This window comes from Bombina bombina, chromosome 7 (genome assembly GCF_027579735.1).
Source record: "Bombina bombina isolate aBomBom1 chromosome 7, aBomBom1.pri, whole genome shotgun sequence".
NCBI lineage: Eukaryota > Metazoa > Chordata > Amphibia > Anura > Bombinatoridae > Bombina > Bombina bombina.
In genome coordinates, this window is record NC_069505.1 from 47966472 (window position 1) to 47993836 (window position 27365).

At 42.5% G+C, this 27365-nt stretch overlaps 1 protein-coding gene across 1 annotated transcript in view; it reads right to left on the bottom strand.

Annotated features, from left to right (window-relative positions):
* Window positions 1-292: 292 nt before the first annotated feature.
* Window positions 293-27365, bottom strand: part of TTC9C (tetratricopeptide repeat domain 9C) — a 41710-nt gene continuing 14637 nt past the window's right edge. The window contains exons 3-4 of the mRNA XM_053720078.1: window positions 7699-7881; window positions 293-450 (exon numbers count right to left, since the gene is read on the bottom strand). Of these exons, the coding sequence (XP_053576053.1) occupies window positions 356-450; window positions 7699-7881 (278 nt within the window). The 3' untranslated portion in view covers window positions 293-355. The remainder of the gene's footprint in view (window positions 451-7698; window positions 7882-27365) is intronic.

The window sequence follows — 27365 nt, forward strand, 5'->3', positions numbered from 1 at the left end:
TAGATCCATATGTGTTAATGATTATAATACATTTATATTGTTTCATTTACATTTTATACTGTTTATTTCATAAAACCAATTTTTATTTCATGATTCAGAGCATACATTTTGAAACCACTCTAATTTGTTTAGTTCTCTTGGAATCCTTTGATGAAAAGCATACCTAGGTAGACTCGGAGCTAGCTGATTGTGACTGCACATATATGCCTCTTGTCAGTGGTTCGCCCAATGTGTTTAGCTAGCTCCTCCCCTCCAGTAACTGCTAAGTGACTCATAATAAAGTGACTCAGCATAGGAAAAAGTACAATTTATTGGTTGGATTAAATACTTTCTGCTCCCAAAATGGAACAGAATGTTAATCGAACATGCCCTGATATCGCTGTTTTTCCTCTGCATGTGAAGCGCGGAGAGCAGTGTTTGTGAGCTGAAGATAACGTTGAATGTTTGTGTCTGTAGGTAAAAGTGAAATAAAGAGAGTAAGTTAAAACCGTAATCAATACTAAAGGTTCATATAAATGAGTGGAAGATGGATTATGCTAAAATATACAAAAGAAAAGGATGTAAAAATAAAGACCTGAAAGGGGTGTAACCTGAGCAATGTGAAAAGGACAGATGCAGGAACTGGTGTGACATTTGGACGAAAAGGTCTGAATGATCAATAGTTAAAGGGACATGAAACCTAATTTTTTTTTCTTTCATGATTTAGACAGAGCATGTACTTCTAATATCTAATTTGCTTCATTCTCTTGATATACTTTGCTGAAAAGCATATCTAGATAGGCTCAGTAGCTGCTGATTGCTTGCTGCACATAAATTCCTCGTGTGATTGGCTCACCCATATGCATTGCAATTTCTTCAAGAAAGGATATCTAAAGAATGAAGCAAATTAGATAATAGAAGTAAATTGGAATGTTGTTTATAATTGTATTCTCTACTTGAATCATGAAAGAACATTTTTGGGTTCAGTGTCCCTTTAAGAAAAAGTAATAACAATGGACAAAAGATGATAAAAAGCAGAACATATGGAGCAAATGGAATTAAAAAGGATTGTACAAACTATGTAACTTGGGAAGTGGAAGCAGGATGTGGGGTACAAACTGAGGAGTGCAGGGAGTTCAGGAGGTTGTCGGGTACAATGGGAGGAGAGCAGAGAGGTTGTCGGGTACAATGGAAGGAGAGGAGAGCAGAGAGGTAGTCGGGTACAATGGGAGGAGAGCAGAGAGGTTGTCGGGTACAATGGGAGGAGAGCAGAGAGGTCCAGAGGTTGTTGGGTACAATGGGAGGAGAGCAGAGAGGTCCAGAGGTTGTCGGGTACAATGGGAGGACATCAGGAGATTGTGAGGTACAAATATAGGAGAGCAGAAAGGTCAGGAGGACAAGAATGTAGAATTAGAAGATGGATGAAATAAAGCTACATAAAAATGAGAGGGTGAGTGACTGAATAACAGATTCTTGAAATAGATGTGGTTCAGCAAATAGAGAAGGGAAAACATAATTTATGCTTACCTGATAAATTTATTTCTCTTGTAGTGTGTTCAGTCCACGGGTCATCCATTACTTATGGGATATATTCTCCTTCCCAACAGGAAGTTGCAAGAGGATCACCCAAGCAGAGCTGCTATATAGCTCCTCCCCTCACATGTCATATCCAGTCATACGACCGAAACAAGACGAGAAAGGAGAAACTATAGGGTGCAGTGGTGACTGGAGTTATAATTTAAAATTTAGAACCTGCCTCAAAAAGACAGGGCGGGCCGTGGACTGAACACACTACAAGAGAAATAAATTTATCAGGTAAGCATAAATTATGTTTTCTCTTGTTAAGTGTGTTCAGTACACGGGTCATCCATTACTTATGGGATACCAATACCAAAGCTAAAGTATGATGGGAGGGACAAGGCAGGAACATTAAACAGAAGGAACCACTGCCTGTAGAACCTTTCTCCCAAAAACAGCCTCCGAAGAAGCAAAAGTGTCAAATTTGTAAAATTTGGAAAAAGTATGAAGTGAAGACCAAGTTGCAGCCTTGCAAATCTGTTCAACAGAGGCCTCATTCTTAAAGGCCCAGGTGGAAGCCACAGCTCTAGTGGAATGAGCTGTAATTCTTTCAGTAGGCTGCTGTCCAGCAGTCTCATAGGCTAAGCGTATTATGCTACGAAGCCAAAAAGAGAGAGAGGTAGCCGAAGCCTTTTGACCTCTCCTCTGTCCAGAGTAAACGACAAACAGAGAAGAAGTTTGTCGAAAATCTTTAGTTGCCTGTAAGTAGAACTTCAGGGCACGGACCACGTCTAGATTATGCAAAAGACGTTCCTTCTTTGAAGAAGGATTAGGACATAACAATGGAACAACAATCTCTTGATTGATATTCCTGTTAGAAACAACCTTAGGTAAAAACCCAGGTTTAGTACGCAGGACTACCTTGTCTGAATGAAAGATCAGATAAGGAGAATCACAATGTAAGGCAGATAACTCAGACTCTTCGAGCCGAGGAAATAGCCATCAAAAACAGAACTTTCCAAGATAAAAGCTTAATATCAATGGAATGAAGGGGTTCAAACGGAACACCCTGAAGAACTTTAACAACCAAGTTTAAGCTCCACGGAGGAGCAACAGTTTTAAACACAGGCTTAATCCTAGCCAAAGCCTGACAAAAAGCCTGGACGTCTGGATTCTCTGCCAGACGCTTGTGTAAAAGAATAGACAGAGCAGAAATCTGTCCCTTTAGCGAACTAGCGGATAAGCCTTTTCTAAACCCTCTTGTAGAAAAGACAATATCCTAGGAATCCTAGCCTTACTCCATGAGTAACTCTTGGATTCACACCAATATAAATATTTACGCCATATCTTGTGGTAAATTTTTCTGGTAACAGGTTTCCGAGCCTGTATCAATAACCGAATCCGAAAACCCACGCTTTGATAGAACCAAGCGTTCAATTTCCAAGCAGTCAGCCTCAGAGAAATTAGGTTTGGATGGTTGAAAGGACCCTGGATTAGAAGGTCCTGCCTCAGGGGTAGAGACCATGGTGGACAGGACGACATGTCCACTAGGTCTGCATACCAGGTCCTGCGTGGCCATGCAAGCGCCATCAGAATCACTGATGCTCTCTCCTGTTTGATCCTGGCAATCAGTCGAGGTAGCAACGGAAAAGGTGGAAACACATAAGCTATGTTGAAAACCCAAGGGGCTGCTAGTGCATCTACCAGCACCGCACCCGGGTCCCTGGACCTGGATCCATAACAAGGAAGCTTGGCGTTCTGGCGAGATGCCATGAGATCCAGATCTGGTTTGCCCCAACGACGAATCAGTTGAGCAAATACCTCCGGGTGAAGTTCCCACTCCCCCGGATGAAAGGTCTGTCGACTTAGAAAATCCGCCTCCCAGTTCTCCACGCCTGGGATGTAGATCGCTGACAGGTGGCAAGAGTGAGACTCTGCCCAGCGAATTATCTTCGAGACTTCCAACATCGCTAGGGAACTCCTGGTTCCCCCTTGATGATTGATGTAAGCCACAGTCGTGATGTTGTCCGACTGAAATCTCATGAACCTCAGTGTTGCTAACTGAAGCCAAGCTAGAAGAGCATTGAATATTGCTCTTAATTCTAGAATGTTTATCGGGAGGAGTCTCTCCTCCTGAGTCCACGATCCCTGAGCCTTCAGGGAGTTCCAGACTGCTCCCCAGCCTAGTAGGCTGGCATCTGTTGTTACAATCGTCCAATCTGGTCTGCGAAAAGTCATTCCTTTGGACAGATGAACCCGTGACAACCACCAGAGAAGAGAATCTCTGGTCTCCTGGTCCAGATTTAGCAAAGGGGACAGATCTGAGTAATCCCCGTTCCATTGACTTAGCATGCATAGTTGTAGCGGTCTGAGATGTAGGCGCGCAAATGGCACTATGTCCATTGCCGCGACCATTAAGCCGATTACTTCCATGCACTGAGCTACTGATGGGCTTGGAATGGAGTGAAGGACACAGCAAGCATTGAGAATCTTTGATAACCTGGACTCCGTCAGGTAAATCTTCATCTCTACAGAATCTATAAGAGTCCCTAGAAAAGGGACCCTTGTGAGTGGTAACAGAGAACTCTTCTCCACGTTCACTTTCCACCCATGCGACCTCAGAAATGCTAGAACTATCTCTGTATGAGACTTTGCATTTTGAAAACTTGACGCTTGTATCAGAATGTCGTCTAGGTACGGAGCCACCGCTATGCCTCGTGGTCTTAGTACCGCCAGAAGTGAGCCCAGAACCTTTGTAAAAATTCTCGGGGCCGTAGCTAACCCGAAGGGAAGAGCTACAAACTGGTAATGCCTGTCTAGAAAGGCAAACCTTAGGTACCGATAATGATCTTTCTGAATCGGTATGTGAAGGTAGGCATCCTTTAAGTCCACTGTGGTCATATATTGACCCTCTTGGATCATGGGTAGGATGGTCCGAATGGTTTCCATCTTGAACGACAGAACCCTTAGGAATTTGTTTAAGATCTTTAAGTCTAAGATTGGTCTGAAAGTTCCCTCTTTCTTGGGAACCACAAACAGATTTGAATAAAACCCTTGCCCCTGTTCCGTTCGCGGAACTGGGTGGATCACTCCCATCACTAAGAGGTCTTGTACACATTGTAGAAATGCCTCTTTCTTTACTAGGTTTGTTGATAACCTTGACAGATGAAACCTCCCTTGTGGAGGAGAAGTTTTGAAATCCAGAAGGTATCCCTGAGATATAATATCCAACGTCCAGGGATCCTGTACATCTCTTGCCCAAGCCTGGGCGAAGAGAGAAAGTCTGCCCCCCACTAGATCCGTCTCCGGAAAGGGGGCCCTGTCTTCATGCTGTCTTAGGGGCGGAAGTAGGCTTTCTGGCCTGCTTGCCCTTGTTCCATGACTGGTTTCCTTTCCAACCCTGTCTGTAACGAGCAGTAGTTCCTTCCTGTTTTGGAGCGGAGGAAGTTGATGCTGCTCCTGCCTTGAAATTACGAAAGGCACGAAAATTAGACTGTTTGGCCTTTGATTTGGCCCTGTCCTGAGGAAGGGTGTGGCCCTTACCTCCAGTAATGTCAGCAATAATTTCCTTCAAGCCGGGCCCGAATAAGGTCTGCCCTTTGAAAGGAATGTTTAGTAGTTTAGACTTAGAAGTTACATCTGCTGACCAGGATTTAAGCCATAGCGCTCTGCGCGCCTGTATGGCGAATCCGGAATTCTTAGCCGTAAGTTTGGTTAAATGCACTACGGCATCCGAAACAAACGCATTAGCCAGCTTAAGGGTTCTAATCTTGCTCAAAGATTCATCCAATGGTGCTGTGCGAATCGCCTCTTCCAGAAACTCAAACCAGAATGCTGCTGCAGCAGTGACAGGCGCAATGCATGCAAGAGGCTGTAATATAAAACCTTGTTGAACAAACATTTTCTTAAGGTAACCCTCTAATTTTTTTATCCATTGGATCTGAGAAAGCACAGCTATCCTCCACCGGGATAGTGGTATGCTTGGCTAAAGTAGAAACTGCTCCCTCCACCTTAGGGACCGTCGGCCATAAGTCTTGTGTGGTGGCGTCTATAGGGAACATTTTTCTAAATATCGGAGGAGGGGAAAAAGGCACACCGGGTCTATCCCACTCCTTGCTAATAATCTCTGTAAGCCTCTTTGGTATAGGAAAAACGTCAGTACACACCGGTACTGCATAGTATTTATCCAGCCTACATAATTTCTCTGGGATTGCCACCGTGTCACAATCATTCAGAGCTGCTAACACCTCCCCTAGCAACACGCGGAGGTTCTCAAGCTTAAATTTAAAATTTCTGAATCCGGTCTCCCCGAATCAGAACCGTCACCCACAGAATGAAGCTCTCCGTCCTCATGTTCTGCAAATTGTGACGCAGTATCAGACATGGCTCTCGTGTCATTGGCGCGCTCTGTCCTTAACCCAGAGCAGTCACGCTTGCCTCTTAACTCGGGCATATTGTATAATACTTCTTTCATAACATTAGCCATATCATGTAAAGTGATTTGTAAGGGCCTTGATGTACTTGGCGCCTCAATCTTACGCACCTCCCGAGCGGGAGACGAAGGTACTGACACGTGAGGAGAGTTAGACGGCATAACTTCCCCCTCGTTGTCTGGTGATAATTTCTTTATCGGTACAGATTGACTTTTATTCAAATTAATATCAATACAATTGGTACACATATTTCTATTGGGCTCCACATCGGCTTTTAAACATAATGAACAAGCAGATTCCTCTGTATCAGACATGTTTAAACAGACTAGCAATGAAGCTAGCAAGCTTGGAAATTACTTCAATAAGTTTACAAGCAATATAAAAAATGCTGCAGCGCTTTTTTTTTTTTAAAAAACACAATTGAATAACAAAGAACTAGTTCAGTTATAGTCAACTATTCTTTAAATGTATTAATTAGCAGAGGATTGCACCCATTAGCAAAAGGATGATTAGCCCCTCAGTACCCAAAACGGATATCAAATTAAGATTTAACGCTTTTATCACAGTCAAACACACTGTCACAGGTCTGCTGTGACTGATTACCTCCCTCAAAAACGAATTTTGAAGATCCCTGAGCTCTCTGGAGACGTCCTGGATCAAAGAGGAAGAAGCAGGAAGACTGTGCTAGAATTTTAACTGCGCAACAAGGCGCTAAAAAAAGGTCCCTCCCACTCCTATTACAACAGTGGGAGACCTGATATAATGGTTTCTATGCAGAAATATACGTTAGCCGTGTGGAAAAAAATCATGCCCAAAAAGATTTATCACCAAAGTACCTCACAAAACGATTAACATGCCAGTAAACGTTTTAAAAAAACAACATTTCAGATGTTGTGTAAAGTTATTACTAAGCCTGCTACCAGTCGCTTCTACTGCAGTTAAGGCTCATACATTTATTTCAGTATTAACAGTATTTTTTCAGTCAAATTCTAGTCCCTAGAAAATAACTCTACTGCGCATACATTTATCAGCCTGATACCAGTCACTACTACTGCATTTAAGGCTGTACTTACATCATACGGTAACAGCAGTGTTTTCTTTGTCAATTCCATTCCCAGAAAATATTGTACTGCACATACCTCATTTGCGGGAGACCCCGCATGCTATTCCCATTTTTCTGAAGTTACCCCACTCCTCAGAATGTCGAGAACAGCCAGTGGATCTTAGTTACGCCTGCTAAGATCATAGAAAACGCAGGCAGTTTCTTCTTCCAAATACTGCCTGAGATAGAAAAACAGCACACTCCGGTGCCATTTAAAATAACAAACTTTTGATTGAAGAATAATTAAGTAAAAACTCCAGCTCCTCTCGCGACCTTCTTTGTTGAGGGTTGCAAGAGAATGACTGGGTATGACATGTGAGGGGAGGAGCTATATAGCAGCTCTGCTTGGGTGATCCTCTTGCAACTTCATGTTGGGAAGGAGAATATATCCCATAAGTAATGGATGACCCGTGGACTGAACACACTTAACAAGAGAAAGAGAAATAAGAACCTTTGGGTAAATAAGTTGAATTTGGACAAGAAGAAATATTAGTATGGAATGCATATTAGCTGAACATGAGAAGTTAATGGTAACAGCAATTTAGTATGAGTGGGGGACAAACGGTGACTTAGTGCCAGTGGAGAACATAAAAGGGGGGACAGGGCGAGCGAAGCACATAAAGGGTGACGTAGGGCAAACGAAGCACATAAAGGGTGACGTCTCACCTTTGGGTTTCTGGGAAGCAGCCTGTGACAGATAGCTGTGTGCCCGGGTGTAATCCTGGAGGTGGTAGCTGGAAACGCCACCTCTGTACAATGCCTTGATATTGTGAGGCTGCAGGTTCAGAACCTGTACACTTAGCTCATACACTCGCTGGTACCGCGGGGGCTGGGCCAGCAGGAGGCATGCTAGAGGCAGAAAAGGCTGATTAGTGCACAGTGATGGGAGCCTGTTTATATACCTGGACACAAATGGGTTACACAATGTACATGGTTTTATTCTTAGATAAAATTATACTCAGAATACCCATAAAATATTACAATAAAGAAACCATCCAATATCCTTTATTTTGAGAGAGACTGGAATGCTTCATACTTCAGTTTAGGGAAATGGACACCATCCTGCACAAGTTCGCTCACATATGGCCACAGAATAGGAGAAAAGAAACACTGGTTTCCCCAGGCTTTTAAAGGGGTGTATCTCTGATCTAGTCTTGATTTACACAACCCTGTAAACAGTGCTATCAACATCACTGTGTTAAAAGACTTTAAAACATTTCTTTTATATACAAATCGTTGGCAATGTAGAGCTTAAAGGGACATGAAACCCACATTTTTTCTTTCATGATTTAGAAAGAGAATGCAATTTTAAACATCTTTCTAATTTACTTCTATTATCTAATTTGTTTTATTCTCTTGATATTCTTTGCTGAAAAGCATATCTAGATATGCTCAGTAGTTGCTGATTGGTTGCTGCATATAGAAGCATCATGTGATTAGCTCACCCATGCACATTGCTTTTTCTTCAAATAAAGATATCTAAAAAAATAAGCAAAATAAATAATAGAAGTAAATTGTAATGTTGTTTAAATTTGTATGTTCTATCTGAATCATGAAAACATAATTTATGCTTACCTGATAAATTCCTTTCTTCTGTAGTGTGATCAGTCCACGGGTCATCATTACTTGTGGGATATTAACTGCTCCCCTACAGGAAGTGCAAGAGGATTCACCCAGCAGAGTTGCTATATAGCTCCTCCCCTCTACGTCACCTCCAGTCATTCGACCAAGGACCAACGAGAAAGGAGAAGCCAAGGGTGTAGTGGTGACTGGAGTATAATTTAAAAAATATTTACCTGCCTTAAAAAACAGGGCGGGCCGTGGACTGATCACACTACAGAAGAAAGGAATTTATCAGGTAAGCATAAATTATGTTTTCTTCTGTTAAGTGTGATCAGTCCACGGGTCATCATTACTTGTGGGATACCAATACCAAAGCAAAAGTACACGGATGACGGGAGGGATAGGCAGGCTCTTTATACAGAAGGAACCACTGCCTGAAGAACCTTTCTCCCAAAAATAGCCTCCGAGGAAGCAAAAGTGTCAAATTTGTAAAATTTGGAAAAAGTATGAAGCGAAGACCAAGTTGCAGCCTTGCAAATCTGTTCAACAGAGGCCTCATTCTTAAAGGCCCAAGTGGAAGCCACAGCTCTAGTGGAATGAGCTGTAATTCTTTCAGGAGGCTGCTGTCCAGCAGTCTCAAAAGCTAAACGAATTATGCTACGAAGCCAAAAAGAGAGAGAGGTAGCAGAAGCTTTTTGACCTCTCCTCTGACCAGAGTAAACGACAAACAGGGAAGACGTTTGTCGAAAATCTTTAGTTGCCTGTAAATAAAATTTAAGGGCACGAACTACATCCAGATTGTGCAAAAGACGTTCCTTCCTCGAAGAAGGATTTGGGCACAAGGATGGAACAACAATCTCCTGATTGATATTCCTGTTAGTGACTACCTTAGGTAAGAACCCAGGCTTAGTACGCAGAACTACCTTATCCGAGTGAAAAATCAAATAAGGAGAATCACAATGTAAGGCTGATAACTCAGAGACTCTTCGAGCCGAGGAAATAGCCATTAAAAATAGAACTTTCCAAGATAACAACTTTATATCAATGGAATGAAGGGGTTCAAACGGAACACCCTGTAAAACGTTAAGAACAAGGTTTAAACTCCATGGTGGAGCCACAGCTTTAAACACAGGTTTAATCCTGGCCAAAGCCTGACAAAAAGCCTGAACGTCTGGAACTTCTGACAGACGCTTGTGTAACAGAATGGACAGAGCTGAGATCTGTCCCTTTAAGGAACTAGCGGATAACCCCTTTTCTAAACCTTCTTGTAGAAAAGACAATATCCTAGGAATCCTAACCTTACTCCAAGAGTAACCTTTGGATTCGCACCAATATAGGTATTTACGCCATATTTTATGGTAAATCTTTCTGGTAACAGGCTTCCTAGCCTGTATTAAGGTATCAATAACTGACTCAGAAAAACCACGCTTTGATAAGATCAAGCGTTCAATTTCCAAGCAGTCAGCTTCAGAGAAGTTAGATTTTGATGTTTGAAAGGACCCTGAATCAGAAGGTCCTGTTTCAGAGGTAACGACCAAGGTGGACAGAATGACATGTCCACCAGATCTGTATACCAAGTCCTGCGTGGCCATGCAGGCGCTATTAGAATCACTGATGCTTTCTCCTGTTTGATTCTGGCAATCAATCGAGGAAGCATCGGGAAAGGTGGAAACACATGAGCCATCCTGAAGGTCCATGGTGCTGTCAAGGCATCTATCAGGACCGCTCCCGGATCCCTGGATCTGGACCCGTAGCGCGGAAGCTTGGCGTTCTGTCGAGACGCCATGAGATCTATCTCTGGTTTGCCCCAACGTCGAAGTATTTGGGCAAAGACCTCTGGATGAAGTTCCCACTCCCCCGGATGAAAAGTCTGACGACTTAAGAAATCCGCCTCCCAGTTCTCCACTCCCGGGATGTGGATTGCAGACAGGTGGCAAGAGTGAGACTCTGCCCAGCGAATTATCTTCGATACTTCCATCATTGCTAGGGAGCTTCTTGTCCCTCCCTGATGGTTGATATAAGCTACAGTCGTGATGTTGTCCGACTGGAACCTGATGAACCCCCGAGTTGCTAACTGGGGCCAAGCCAGAAGAGCATTGAGGACTGCTCTCAATTCCAGAATGTTTATTGGAAGAAGACTCTCCTCCTGATTCCATAGTCCCTGAGCCTTCAGAGAATTCCAGACAGCGCCCCAACCTAGTAGGCTGGCGTCTGTTGTTACAATTGACCAGTCTGGCCTGCTGAATGGCATTCCCCTGGACAGATGTGGCCGATAAAGCCACCATAGAAGAGAATTTCTGGTCTCTTGAATGGAATGAAGGACACGGCATGCACTTTGAAGTTTTGTTAACCTGTCCTCTGTCAGGTAAATCTTCATTTCTACAGAATCTATCAGAGTCCCCAGGAAGGGAACTCTTGTGAGTGGAAAGAGAGAACTTTCTCCAACATAGGTGTGTCCGGTCCACGGCGTCATCCTTACTTGTGGGATATTCTCTTCCCCAACAGGAAATGGCAAAGAGCCCAGCAAAGCTGGTCACATGATCCCTCCTAGGCTCCGCCTACCCCAGTCATTCTCTTTGCCGTTGTACAGGCAACATCTCCACGGAGATGGCTTAGAGTTTTTTTAGTGTTTAACTGTAGTTTTTATTATTCAATCAAGAGTTTGTTATTTTGAAATAGTGCTGGTATGTACTATTTACTCAGAAACAGAAAAGAGATGAAGATTTCTGTTTGTATGAGGAAAATGATTTTAGCAACCGTAACTAAAATCCATGGCTGTTCCACACAGGACTGTTGAGAGCAATTAACTTCAGTTGGGGGAACAGTGTGCAGTCTCTTGCTGCTTGAGGTATGACACATTCTAACAAGACGATGTAATGCTGGAAGCTGTCATTTTCCCTATGGGATCCGGTAAGCCATGTTTATTACGATCGTAAATAAGGGCTTCACAAGGGCTTATTAAGACTGTAGACTTTTTCTGGGCTAAATCGATTCATTATTAACACATATTTAGCCTTGAGGAATCATTTTATCTGGGTATTTTGATATAATAATATCGGCAGGCACTGTATTAGACACCTTATTCCTTAGGGGCTTTCCCAAAGCATAAGCAGAGCCTCATTTTCGCGCCGGTGTGGCGCACTTGTTTTTGAGAGGCATGGCATGCAGTCGCATGTGAGAGGAGCTCTGATACTTAGAAAAGACTTTCTGAAGGCGTCATTTGGTATCGTATTCCCCTTTGGGCTTGGTTGGGTCTCAGCAAAGCAGATACCAGGGACTGTAAAGGGGTTAAAGTTTAAAACGGCTCCGGTTCCGTTATTTTAAGGGTTAAAGCTTCCAAATTTGGTGTGCAATACTTTTAAGGCTTTAAGACACTGTGGTGAAAATTTGGTGAATTTTGAACAATTCCTTCATGTTTTTTCGCAATTGCAGTAATAAAGTGTGTTCAGTTTAAAATTTAAAGTGACAGTAACGGTTTTATTTTAAAACGTTTTTGTACTTTGTTATTAAGTTTATGCCTGTTTAACATGTCTGAACTACCAGATAGACTGTGTTCTGAATGTGGGGAAGCCAGAATTCCTATTCATTTAAATAAATGTGATTTATGTGATAATGACAATGATGCCCAAGATGATTCCTCAAGTGAGGGGAGTAAGCATGGTACTGCATCATTCCCTCCTTCGTCTACACGAGTCTTGCCCACTCAGGAGGCCCCTAGTACATCTAGCGCGCCAATACTCCTTACTATGCAACAATTAACGGCTGTAATGGATAATTCTGTCAAAAACATTTTAGCCAAAATGAACACTTGTCAGCGTAAGCGCGGCTGCTCTGTTTTAGATACTGAAGAGCATGACGACGCTGATATTAATATTTCTGAAGGGCCCCTAACCCAGTCTGATGGGGCCAGGGAGGTTTTGTCTGAGGGAGAAATTACTGATTCAGGGAACATTTCTCAACAGGCTGAACCTGATGTGATTGCATTTAAATTTAAGTTGGAACATCTCCGCATTCTGCTTAAGGAGGTATTATCCACTCTGGATGATTGTGACAAGTTGGTCATCCCAGAGAAACTATGTAAAATGGACAAGTTCCTAGAGGTGCCGGGGCTCCCAGAAGCTTTTCCTATACCCAAGCGGGTGGCGGACATTGTTAATAAAGAATGGGAAAGGCCCGGTATTCCTTTCGTCCCTCCCCCCATATTTAAAAAATTGTTTCCTATGGTCGACCCCAGAAAGGACTTATGGCAGACAGTCCCCAAGGTCGAGGGAGCGGTTTCCACTTTAAACAAACGCACCACTATACCCATAGAGGATAGTTGTGCTTTCAAAGATCCTATGGATAAAAAATTAGAAGGTTTGCTTAAAAAGATGTTTGTTCAGCAGGGTTACCTTCTACAACCAATTTCATGCATTGTCCCTGTCGCTACAGCCGCATGTTTCTGGTTCGATGAGCTGATAAAGGCGGTCGATAGTGATTCTCCTCCTTATGAGGAGATTATGGACAGAATCAATGCTCTCAAATTGGCTAATTCTTTCACCCTAGACGCCACTTTGCAATTGGCTAGGTTAGCGGCTAAGAATTCTGGGTTTGCTATTGTGGCGCGCAGAGCGCTTTGGTTGAAATCTTGGTCGGCTGATGCGTCTTCCAAGAACAAGCTACTTAACATTCCTTTCAAGGGGAAAACGCTGTTTGGCCCTGACTTGAAAGAGATTATCTCTGATATCACTGGGGGTAAGGGCCACGCCCTTCCTCAGGATCGGCCTTTCAAGGCAAAAAATAAACCTAATTTTCGTCCCTTTCGTAGAAACGGACCAGCCCAAGGTGCTACGTCCTCTAAGCAAGAGGGTAATACTTCTCAAGCCAAGCCAGCTTGGAGACCAATGCAAGGCTGGAACAAGGGAAAACAGGCCAAGAAACCTGCCACTGCTACCAAGACTGCATGAAATGTTGGCCCCCGATCCGGGACCGGATCTGGTGGGGGGCAGACTCTCTCTCTTCGCTCAGGCTTGGGCAAGAGATGTTCTGGATCCTTGGGCGCTAGAAATAGTCTCCCAAGGTTATCTTCTGGAATTCAAGGGACTTCCCCCAAGGGGGAGGTTCCACAGGTCTCAGTTGTCTTCAGACCACATAAAAAGACAGGCATTCTTACATTGTGTAGAAGACCTGTTAAAAATGGGAGTGATTCATCCTGTTCCATTAAGAGAACAAGGGATGGGGTTCTACTCCAATCTGTTCATAGTTCCCAAAAAAGAGGGAACGTTCAGACCAATCTTAGATCTCAAGATCTTAAACAAGTTTCTCAAGGTTCCATCGTTCAAGATGGAAACCATTCGAACTATTCTTCCTTCCATCCAGGAAGGTCAATTCATGACCACGGTGGATTTAAAGGATGCGTATCTACATATTCCTATCCACAAGGAACATCATCGGTTCCTAAGGTTCGCATTCCTGGACAAACATTACCAGTTCGTGGCGCTTCCTTTCGGATTAGCCACTGCTCCAAGGATTTTCACAAAGGTACTAGGGTCCCTTCTAGCTGTGCTAAGACCAAGGGGCATTGCTGTAGTACCTTACTTGGACGACATTCTGATTCAAGCGTCGTCCCTTCCTCAAGCAAAGGCTCACACGGACATCGTCCTGGCCTTTCTCAGATCTCACGGATGGAAAGTGAACGTGGAAAAGAGTTCTCTATCCCCGTCAACAAGGGTTCCCTTCTTGGGAACAATTATAGACTCCTTAGAAATTAGGATTTTTCTAACAGAGGCCAGAAAAACAAAACTTCTAGACTCTTGTCGGATACTTCATTCCGTTCCTCTTCCTTCCATAGCTCAGTGCATGGAAGTGATCGGGTTGATGGTAGCGGCAATGGACATAGTTCCTTTTGCGCGCATTCATCTAAGACCATTACAACTGTGCATGCTCAGTCAGTGGAATGGGGACTATACAGACTTGTCTCCGAAGATACAAGTAAATCAGAGGACCAGAGACTCACTCCGTTGGTGGCTGTCCCTGGACAACCTGTCACAAGGGATGACATTCCGCAGACCAGAGTGGGTCATTGTCACGACCGACGCCAGTCTGATGGGCTGGGGCGCGGTCTGGGGATCCCTGAAAGCTCAGGGTCTTTGGTCTCGGGAAGAATCTCTTCTACCGATAAATATTCTGGAACTGAGAGCGATATTCAATGCTCTCAAGGCTTGGCCTCAGCTAGCGAGGGCCAAGTTCATACGGTTTCAATCAGACAACATGACAACTGTTGCGTACATCAACCATCAGGGGGGAACAAGGAGTTCCCTAGCGATGGAAGAAGTGACCAAAATCATTCTATGGGCGGAGTCTCACTCCTGCCACCTGTCTGCTATCCACATCCCAGGAGTGGAAAATTGGGAAGCGGATTTTCTGAGTCGTCAGACATTGCATCCGGGGGAGTGGGAACTCCATCCGGAAATCTTTGCCCAAGTCACTTAGCTGTGGGGCATTCCAGACATGGATCTGATGGCCTCTCGTCAGAACTTCAAAGTTCCTTGCTACGGGTCCAGATCCAGGGATCCCAAGGCGGCTCTAGTGGATGCACTAGTAGCACCTTGGACCTTCAAACTAGCTTATGTGTTCCCGCCGTTTCCTCTCATCCCCAGGCTGGTAGCCAGGATCAATCAGGAGAGGGCGTCGGTGATCTTGATAGCTCCTGCGTGGCCACGCAGGACTTGGTATGCAGATCTGGTGAATATGTCATCGGCTCCACCTTGGAAGCTACCTTTGAGACGAGACCTTCTTGTTCAGGGTCCGTTCGAACATCCGAATCTGGTTTCACTCCAGCTGACTGCTTGGAGATTGAACGCTTGATTTTATCGAAGCGAGGGTTCTCAGATTCTGTTATCGATACTCTTGTTCAGGCCAGAAAGCCTGTAACTAGAAAGATTTACCACAAAATTTGGAAAAAATATATCTGTTGGTGTGAATCTAAAGGATTCCCTTGGGACAAGGTTAAGATTCCTAGGATTCTATCCTTCCTTCAAGAAGGATTGGAAAAAGGATTATCTGCAAGTTCCCTGAAGGGACAGATTTCTGCCTTGTCGGTGTTACTTCACAAAAAACTGGCTGCTGTGCCAGATGTTCAAGCCTTTGTTCAGGCTCTGGTTAGAATTAAGCCTGTTTACAAACCTTTGACTCCTCCTTGGAGTCTCAATTTAGTTCTTTCAGTTCTTCAGGGGGTTCCGTTTGAACCCTTGCATTCCGTTGATATTAAGTTATTATCTTGGAAAGTTTTGTTTTTAGTTGCAATTTCTTCTGCCAGAAGAGTTTCAGAATTATCTGCTCTGCAGTGTTCTCCTCCTTATCTGGTGTTCCATGCAGATAAGGTGGTTTTACGTACTAAACCTGGTTTTCTTCCAAAAGTTGTTTCTAACAAAAACATTAACCAGGAGATTATCGTACCTTCTCTGTGTCCGAAACCAGTTTCAAAGAAGGAACGTTTGTTGCACAATTTGGATGTTGTTCGCGCTCTAAAATTCTATTTAGATGCTACAAAGGATTTTAGACAAACATCTTCCTTGTTTGTTGTTTATTCCGGTAAAAGGAGAGGTCAAAAAGCAACTTCTACCTCTCTCTCTTTTTGGATTAAAAGCATCATCAGATTGGCTTACGAGACTGCCGGACGGCAGCCTCCCGAAAGAATCACAGCTCATTCCACTAGGGCTGTGGCTTCCACATGGGCCTTCAAGAACGAGGCTTCTGTTGATCAGATATGTAGGGCAGCGACTTGGTCTTCACTGCACACTTTTACCAAATTTTACAAGTTTGATACTTTTGCTTCTTCTGAGGCTATTTTTGGGAGAAAGGTTTTGCAAGCCGTGGTGCCTTCCATTTAGGTGACCTGATTTGCTCCCTCCCTTCATCCGTGTCCTAAAGCTTTGGTATTGGTTCCCACAAGTAAGGATGACGCCGTGGACCGGACACACCTATGTTGGAGAAAACAGAATTTATGTTTACCTGATAAATTACTTTCTCCAACGGTGTGTCCGGTCCACGGCCCGCCCTGGTTTTTTAATCAGGTCTGATAATTTATTTTCTTTAACTACAGTCACCACGGTACCATATGGTTTCTCCTATGCAAATATTCCTCCTTAACGTCGGTCGAATGACTGGGGTAGGCGGAGCCTAGGAGGGATCATGTGACCAGCTTTGCTGGGCTCTTTGCCATTTCCTGTTGGGGAAGAGAATATCCCACAAGTAAGGATGACGCCGTGGACCGGACACACCGTTGGAGAAAGTAATTTATCAGGTAAACATAAATTCTGTTTTTCTCTTCGTTCACTTTCCATCCATGCGACCTTAGAAATGCCAGTACTATCTCTGTATGAGATTTGGCAGTTTGAAAGCTTGAAGCTTGTATCAGTATGTCGTCTAAGTACGGAGCTACTGAAATTCCTCGCGGTCTTAGTACCGCCAGAAGAGTGCCCAGAACCTTTGTGAAGATTCTTGGAGCCGTAGCCAGTCCGAATGGAAGAGCTACAAACTGGTAATGCCTGTCTAAAAAGGCAAACCTTAGATACCGGTAATGACTTCTGTGAATCGGTATGTGAAGGTAAGCATCCTTTAAATCCACTGTGGTCAAGTACTGACCCTCTTGGATCATGGGCAAAATTGTTTGAATAGTTTCCATCTTGAACGATGGAACTCTTAGGAATTTGTTTAGGATCTTTAAATCCAAGATTGGCCTGAAGGTTCCCTCTTTTTTGGGAACTACAAACAGATTTGAGTAAAACCCTTGTCCTTGTTCCAACCGCGGAACTGGATGGATCACTCCCATTAATAAAAGATCTTGTACGCAGCGTAGAAACGCTTCCTTCTTTGTTAGGTTTGTTGACAACCTTGACAGATGAAATCTCCCTCTTGGGGGAGAGGATTTGAAGTCCAGAAGGTATCCCTGAGATATGATCTCTAACGCCCAGGGATCCTGAACATCTCTTGCCCAAGCCTGGGCGAAGAGGGAAAGTCTGCCCCCCACTAGATCCGGGACCGGATCTAGTGGGGGGCCCTCAATTCATGCTGTCTTAGGGGCAGCAGCAGGTTTTCTGGCCTGTTTGCCCCTGTTCCAGGACTGGTTAGGTTTCCAGCCTTGTCTGTAGCGAGCAACAGCTCCTTCCTGTTTTGGTGCAGAGGAAGTTGATGCTGCTCCTGCTTTGAAATTACGAAAGGAACGAAAATTGGACTGTCTAGCCTTGGCTTTGGCCTTGTCCTGAGGCAGGGCATGACCTTTACCTCCTGTAATGTCATCAATAATCTCTTTCAAGCCGGGCCCGAATAAGGTCTGCCCTTTGAAAGGAATATTAAGCAATTTAGATTTAGACGTAACATCAGCTGACCAGGATTTTAGCCACAGAGCTCTGCGTGCCTGAATGGCGAATCCTGAATTTTTAGCCGCAAGTTTAGTTAAATGTACTACGGCATCTGAAATAAATGAATTAGCTAACTTAAGGAATTTAAGTTTGTGTGTGATGTCATCTAGTGTGGATGATTGAAGTGTCTCTTCCAGAGACTCAAACCAAAATGCTGCTGCAGCCGTGACAGGCGCAATACATGCAAGAGGTTGCAATATAAACCCTAACATTTTCTTAAGGTAACCCTCTAATTTTTTATCCATTGGATCTGAAAAAGCACAGCTATCCTCCACTGGGATAGTGGTACGCTTAGCTAAAGTAGAAACTGCTCCCTCCACCTTAGGGACCATTTGCCATAAGTCCCGTGTGGCGGCGTCTATTGGAAACATTTTTCTGAATATAGGAGGGGGTGAGAAAGGCACACCGGGTCTATCCCACTCCTTAGTAACAATGTAAGTAAGTCTCTTAGGTATAGGAAAAACGTCAGTACTCGTCGGTACCGCAAAATATTTATCCAACCTACACATTTTTTCTGGGATTGCAACTGTGTTACAATCATTCAGAGCCGCTAATACCTCCCCTAGTAACACACGGAGGTTCTCAAGCTTAAATTTAAAATGTCTGAGTCCAGTTTATTTGGATCAGAACCGTCACCCACAGAATGAAGCTCTCCGTCTTCATGTTCTGCAAACTGTGACGCAGTATCAGACATGGCCCTTGCATTATCAGCGCACTCTGTTCTCATCCCAGAGTGATCACGTTTACCTCTTAGTTCTGGTAGTTTAGCCGAAACTTCAGTCATAACAGTAGCCATATCTTGTAATGTGATTTGTAATGGCCGCCCAGATGCACTCGGCGCTACAATATCACGCACCTCCTGAGCGGGAGATGCAGGTACTGACACGTGAGGCGAGTTAGTCGGCATAACTCTCCCCTCGTTGTTAGGTGAAATATGTTCAATTTGTACAGATTGACTATTTTTTAAAGTAGCATCAATACATTTAGTACATAAATTTCTATTGGGCTCCACTTTGGCATTAACACATATAGCACAGAGATATTCCTCTGAATCAGACATGTTTAACACACTAGCAAATAAACAGCAACTTGGAAATACTTTTCAAAGTAATTTACAAATAATATGAAAACGAACTGTGCCTTTAAGAAGCACAGAAAAATATTATAACAGATAAAATAATTAAGTTATAGCATCAATCTTTGTCAGAATATACAGTTTTAGCAAAGGATTGTTCCCCTCAGCAAATGATAACTAACCCAGGCAGAAAAAAAAAAAAAAAAATACACAAATAAACGTTTTTTATATCACAGTCAATACAATCAGCACAGCTCTGCTGTATGATTACTTCCCTCAAAAAAGACTCTTGAGATCCCTGAACTCTGTAGAGATGAACCGGAACATGCAGGAAGAAAATGAACCTCTGACTGAGTTTTTCTGATGCATAGTGAAAGCACCAAAATGGCCCCTCCCCCACACACATAACAGTGAGAGGGATCAGTGAACTGCTCTAATTTAAATCAAAACTATTGCCAAGTGGAAAAAAAGTGCCCAAAACATTTTTTCACCCAGTACCTCAGAGAAAAAAAACGTTTTTACATGCCAGCAAAAAAACATTTTACCTCAAAAATTAATTGTCATTTAAAACCTATTGCAAGTCCTTGCAAAATAGGTTAAGTCTATGTATACAGTTTAAAAGCCAGAGAAGTACCATTTCCCAGAAAACTGAAGTGTAAAATATACATACATGACAGCCTGATATCAGCTACATCTACTGCATTTAAGGCTGAGTTTACATTATAACGGTATGGCAGGATTTTCTCATCAATTCCATGTCAGAAAATAATAAACTGCTACATACCTCTTTGCAGATTAATCTGCCTGCTGTCCCCTGATCTGAAGTTTACCTCTCCTCAGATGGCCGAGAAACAGCAATATGATCTTAACTACTCCGGCTAAAATCATAGAAAAACTCAGGTAGATTCTTCTTCAAATTCTACCAGAGAAGGAATAACACACTCCGGTGCTATTATAAAATAACAAACTTTTGATTGAAGATATAAAAACTAAATATATCACCATAGTCCTCTCACACATCCTATCTAGTCGTTGGGTGCAAGAGAATGACTGGAGGTGACGTAGAGGGGAGGAGCTATATAGCAACTCTGCTGGGTGAATCCTCTTGCACTTCCTGTAGGGGAGCAGTTAATATCCCACAAGTAATGATGACCCGTGGACTGATCACACTTAACAGAAGAAAGAAAGATTTTGGGTTTAGTGGCCCTTTTAAAAAGGGACATAAATTATTTTTTATATATACGAATATTATAACATGAACTAATCACCAATTACAAGAGTTGCTTAAAAAGGTTTTAAAGGTATTTTGTTACAGAACTGTGATTGCTTTACAGTCCAGGGACACACTTCTTTAAACCTCTTTAGCACTTTGCTGCGTCCAATAAGGAACAAAAATAAATGAGCCTCTAAATCAGGTGGCACAAAATCAACCTCTGGGGTTGCAAGGAAAGAGACAACCTGATAGCAGATCAAACTTCAGCCAAGAAGACAATATCTGAGTTACAATGAAACAAGTAGTATTTGACCTATCTGATTTATCTCCCAATTATGCTTCTTAACATTATTGAGCACTAAGAATTTTTTTTTTTTTTATAAACTTTAAATTTTCAATGAAGTTGGTGACAATAAAAACAAAATGTATGCTGATCTGATAGATTTCTTACTTTTGGGATGATAAGAGTCCATAGGGATCCATAACATGTATAATATATTTCCTGCCACTAGGGGGAGGTCAAGAACCCACACAAGAGCTTTAATCCCTCCCATCTTTCATCAGTTTACGTACAACCGAGCAGAGAAATGGAAACATATAGGTGGGTAAGACAAAAGCAGGCTAAAAACGAGGTGCAAATTAGAACAGACGCCCTAAATAAAGGGCCAGGCTTCAGTGCTCTCATCATTCCGAAAGAAACTAATTGATCAGGTAAGCATACATTTTGTTTTCTTTCGGAAGATGATGAGAGTCCACAGGTGTCCATAATATATGTGATGTAATACCCTAGCTGAGAGTGCATGTTATGTAAAGGGTGGGACATTTTTAAAGGAGTTCCTATTTACCGGACACTGCAGCCTGAAGGACTTTTCTGCCAAAAGCTACCGAAGAAGCAATAACATCAAACCTATAACATTTTGAGAATGTTTAAAGAGAAGACCAGGTTGCAGCTTTGCAAATCTGCTCCAAGGATGCATCATTCTTATAACAAGAGCCATAAAAATAACATTTATTTGATTAAAGGGACATTTCACTGTAAAATTGTTTTTCCCTGAATGTGTTTCCCGTGTTCGGTTGCCACCTCGGCCATGTTTTTCCTGGAGACTTATGAGTTACACATGCTGCAGGGTGTGCAGGAAAGAACATGTATTGTGTTTCTGGACAGCACTATTTATATGCACTATTCGTGTTCCTCTCTACACACCCTGCAGCATGTGTAACCCATAAGTGTCTAGGAAAACATGGCTGAGGTGGCAACCCTATCCCCGTGACTTGTAATACCAGCTGCAGCGTATAACTTGTATGAGAAATTGCTAATTTATGCTCCTTTTCCAAAAAAATAGCTGGATTTGCTCTTTGAAACCACAGCCCATCAAAATAGGCTAAGCTTGCTGACAGATCAGATCTCGTTATCTTATCACTCAAATGCTTCCCTTTCTTATTTCTGTCTCTGTACAACACTTAGAGAGAACCATTGAAATTAACATTTTAGAGCTTTATCCCTTCCACCTCCCACTGTGAGTGTAATTTATTCTACTGGCTGCGTTTACGTAGTTTCTCAATAGCCTATACCTAGGTATAGAAACTTATAGTATAGGTAGGGATACCACAGGCTAAATCATCTATTTCAAAGGTCAATATAAAGGCCAAGGAGCTTTTAGTAAACTATTTAATTTACTCAGCAGGTAAATGATAGGGAAGGAGAGAGTTGTTAGATTTCATTGTACCAGAAACTGTTCAATATAACAATTAAGGGTATACAATCCCAGATGTTAAAATATATAAAAACAGGTAGAAATCCTTCTATCCCACGGAGCCAGCAATAAAATACACCTCAGACACCAAAGCGAAAATGGAGAAAATACAAGAACAGTTTTGTATGACAAACCCTCCAGAGAATTACTACCACCCCCCTGCAGCTCCTGTATGGGTACTCACCCCCTCCAGAGAAAGCAGGACAGAAAAATGTTCAAAATAGCAGTGAAAATGATGAACTCCTCTCCTGAGCAGCAGAGCAGCTAGCGACAGAGCCAGAGCTGCCAGGAAAAAGAGCACCAAAAGGGAGGGGGTGGCGCTAATGCCCAGAGCGCACCGAGATACTTCAGTAGAAGTAAAAATGAGTAACAAGCAAATATACAGATAGAAGTGAAAAAAAAACATGTAAAAACATCTCCTTGCTGCTCCTCAAGTTGTCCCCAGCTGGATCGCTAATGTTCTTGAGTGAACCGCTGACTGCAGCTCCTTAAAGGGTAGGGTTGCCAGGTGTCCTCCATAAAAATACCGGACACCCAACAAATAAGGGGGGGTGTGGAGGTAAAAATACACACATATGCACACCATGTGTATAAGTCCTTTAATTGCCAGAGAGGGATGTACATCTGCTACAGCCCTCTCAAGCAGTGAGAGGGTTAAATTGTTTGCTTTATCAGACAAAGGATATAATGGTTTACAGCTCACATACGCAGGGCATGGAGGTGACATCTATCTTCTGCCTGTGTGTAGGGAGAAGTCTGCTCTGTTGAAAAGCACACTGCTGGTGGGTAAAGGAGGACTGAACAACTACCCAATAACTTCATAAATTATGAGAAACCTATTAGGGTTAAGGGTCTAAGAACCAAGTGTGTGTCTGCAGGTGGGTAGGCTAAGTCCCCCAGCTATGCTATAATTCTAGTACTTACTAATAGCTTATGGGCTGTAAAAGTGCTAAACAGTCTTAACTGACCAAAGCACCCTTCCACAGGGCTTACCAGCAAGATGTCAGACGATATTTCCAGTAGAGAGCCCATCCAGTGCATGTAAAGGTACAGCAGGGGATTGCAAAGGAAATACCATTGGTCCCACAAGGGGAGGCTAAAGGACAGGTTCCTTCGACACCTGTGGGTAATTATGGCTGAAAACCCATAAGGAGATACTGTGAACATAAGGTATCCTTGCGTGTCCTTGCATTATTCTGAGTGGTAAAAATCTTTTCAGTCTTCTTTCTAAATGATATGTTCCAGTGATATAGGTCTCACATCAGCCTGAGCTCCCATAAATAAACCCATAGGCAAGTAGCTGGAGCACCTCTATCTTCGACCTTCTCCTGGGAGGCCAAGAACAAAAACTGGGGAGAGGTGGGAGGGATTAAAGCTCTTGTGTGGGTTCTTAGAATCCTCCTAATGACGGGAATTATATCCCACATGTTACAGACCACCTATGGACTCTCATCTTCCGAAAGAAAAGTATTTCTTTAACCCCTTAACAACTGAGGACGTGCAGGGTACGTACTCAGAAAAAAGGCAGTTAACGCCTGAGAACGTACCCTGCACGTCCTCAGTGTGGAAAGCAGCTGGAAGCGATCCTGCTCGCTTTCAGATGCTTTCCGGTTATTGCAGTGATGCCTCGATATGGAGGCATCCTGCAATAACCTTTGTAAGCCATCCGGTGCAGAGAGAGCCACTCTGTGGCCCTCTCTGCACCGGAGATCGGTGGCTTACTGCGTTGGTGGGTGGGAGCCGGACCGGGAGGCGGGTGGCGGCCATCGATGGCCCTGGTTGTGTGAAGGGGGGCGGGATCGGGGGCGGGAGGGTGGGGGCGGGCGCGTGCACGGGGAGGGAGCGGGTGGGAACCGCTACACTACAGAAAATGCTGAAATAAAAAATGGGAAAAAAAAATATAAATAATGTAAAAAAAAAAAAACGATCAGCAAGGTGGTGGGGGTTTGTCTGTGTGTGGGGGGGGGGGAAGCTACAAAGCTACACTACAGAAAAAAACAAAAAACAAAAAAAAAGCACTTTTTATTGCAGACAGCTGCCAGTACCCAAGATGGCCCCCAATAAGGCAGAGGGGAGGGTTAGAAAGCGGTTTTGGGGGGATCAGGGAGGTTGGGGGCTAAGGGGGGGATCCTACACAGTAGCATATGTAAATATGCTAAAAAAAATGTATTTATTTTTTTAAAACCCTTTTATTTTAGTACTGGCAGACTTTCTGCCAGTACTTAAGATGGCGGGGACAATTGTGGGGTGGGGGAGGGAAGGGAGCTGTTTGGGAGGGATCAGGGGGTAGGATGTGTCAGATGGGAGGCTGATCTCTACACTAAAGCTAAAATTAACCCTGCAAGCTCCCTACAAACTCCCTAATTAACCCCTTCACTGCTAGCCATAATACACGTGTGAGGCGCAGCAGGATTTAGCGGCCTTCTAATTACCAGAAAGCAACGCCAAAGTCATATATGTCTGCTATTTCTGAACAAAGGGGATCCCAGACAAGCATTTACAACCATTTGTGCCATAATTGCACAAGCTGTTTGTAAATGATTTCAGTGAGAAACCTAAAATTGTGAAAAAATTTACGTTTTTTTTAATTTGATCGCATTTGGCGGTGAAATGGTGGCATGAAATATACCAAAATGTGCCTAGATCAATACTTGGGGTTGTCTACTACACTACACTAAAGCTAAAATTAACCCTACAAGCTCCCTAAAAGCTCCCTAATTAACCCCTTAACTGCTGGGCATAATACACTTGTGGTGCGCAGTGGCATTTAGCGGCCTTCTAATTACCAAAAAGCAACGCCAAAGCCATATATGTCTGTTATTTCTGAACAAAGGGGATCCCAGAGAAGAATTTACAACCATTTATGCCATAATTGCACAAGTTGTTTGTAAATAATTTCAGTGAAAAACCGAAAGTTTGTGAAAAAGTGAACGATTTTTTGTATTTGATCGCATTTGGCGGTGAAATGGTGGTATGAAATATACCAAAATGGGCCTAGATCAATACTTTGGGATGTCTACTAAAAAAAAATATATACATGTCAAGGGATATTCAGAGATTCCTGAAAGATATTAGTGTTCTAATGTAACTAGCGCTAATTTTGGAAAAAAATGGTTTGGAAATAGCAAAGTGCTACTTGTATTTATGGCCCTATAACTTGCAAAAAAAAGTAAAGAACATGTAAACATTGGGTATTTCTAAACTCAGGACAAAATTTAGAAACTATTTAGCATAAGTGTTTATTGGTGGTTGTAGATATGTAACAGATTTTGGGGCTCAAAGTTAGAAAAAGTGTGTTTTTTTCCATTTTTCCTCATATTTTATCATTTTTTTTATAGTAAATTATAAGATATGATGAAAATAATGGTATCTTTAGAAAGTCCATTTAATGGCGAGAAAAACGGTATATAATATGTGTGGGTACAGTAAATGAGTAAGAGGAAAATTACAGCTAAACACAAAACACCGCAGAAATGTAAAAATAACCTTGGTCCCAAACGGACAGAAAATGGAAAAGTGCTGTGGTCATTAAGGGGTTAATCAAACTATTTATATGATAGATCATGCAATTTTGTCCTCTTGGTGCTCTTTGTTGAAAAGCAGGTAGGCATGATTAGGAGCAGGCACTTGTCTGGAGCACAATATATGGACGCAACTTTGCAGAGATGATTTTAATAATGTTGTACACTGTGCAAGCACTGCTGCCATCTAGTGTTTCTTATAAAACTACTGCCATTTAGTTAGCAATAGAAATAGATTTAAAAAAAAAATCTATGCTCTATCAATAACGAAAGAATAAATTTGGGTTTCATGTCCAAAATCTAGGAGCCAAAAACTATTGGCCATCTCTCTAACATCATAATATAAAATAGAACAATAAAAGTTGGATTTGTATTTCACAGCTGCAAGTCCTAGAAAAGATCAAGCTACAACTAGCTAAAAAATTATGTAAGGATGGTGGGGGAAATGGGTGTTTTGGGGATTCTAAACTAAAGCGCTAGGGCCTAATTTTAAGGTGCCAAAGGCTCCCTGGGTTTGTCAAGCCCTGATCTACTGTATTGTCAGATATAAATGAGCTCCTACGTCAATCAAGCAATCATTATCATTGTATAAAATGTTGCAGTGTCAAGGATCTGAATCCCAGAGGATGAATTCCAGCTTCTCTAGTGCAGAGTAAACAAAAATTGGGGTAGAGAGGCAAGAAAAACATTTAAGCCAGGCAAAATTTTGCAAAAACATATCTGAACTCTCCCAAAAGCATGTGGGGAAAAAGGTGTTATGGTCTGATGAAACCTAGGTTGAACTTTTTGGCCATAATTCCAAAAGATATGTTTGGTGCAAAAACAACACTGCATATCACCAAAACAACACCATACCCACAGTGAAGCATGGTGGTGGCAGCATCATGGTTTGGGGCTGTTTTTCTTCAACTGGAACTGGGGCCTTAGTGAAGGTAGAGGGAATAATGAACAGTTCCAAATACCAGACACTATTGGCACAAAACCTTCAGGCTTCTGCAAGAAAGCTGAACATGAAGAGGAACTTCATCTTTCAGCATGACAACGACCCAAAGCATACATCCAAATCAACAAAGGAATGGCTTCACCAGAAGAAGATTAAAGTTTTGGGATGGCCCAGCCAGAGCCCAGACCTGAATCCAATTCAAAATCTGTGGGGTGATGTGAAGAGGGCTGTGCACAAGAGATGACCTCGCATTCTGACACATTTAGAGAGTTTTTGTAAAGAAGAGTGGGCAAATCTTGCCAAGTCAAAATGTGCCATGCTGATAGACTCATACCCAAAAGACTGAGTGCTGTAATAAAATCAAGAGGTGCTCCAACAAAGTTATGTAACCATAATATTATTTTATTTTTACTTCCCTCCACCTAAAAGATTTCAGTTTGTTTTTCTATTGAGTTGTACAGTTTAGTTTATTACAAGTGGAAAAAGTTGTGAACATTTTTATTTTTGTCTCATTTTTTACATCAACTTTTTATATCCACTGAATGTCTTTAGAATAAAACTGAGATCCTAGAAACACAATATGACCACATCCTACTTAGCCATTCACCAGAAAATATTAAAAAAGCATAAAATGGAGGATGGTTACAGCCCTTAAAGTACTTGGGCTCCTAACTACAGCCTCCTATGCTGGCTGTTAAAGAGACAGTAAACACATTGTAAAATGCTTAGTTTATTAAACATAGTAAAATAACTTTGCAATATAATTTCATTATTTATTTTGCCCCCTTTACCTGCATTTTAAAGGGACATGAAACACAAAATTTGTATTTCCTGATTCAGATAGAGCATGCAATTTTAAACAA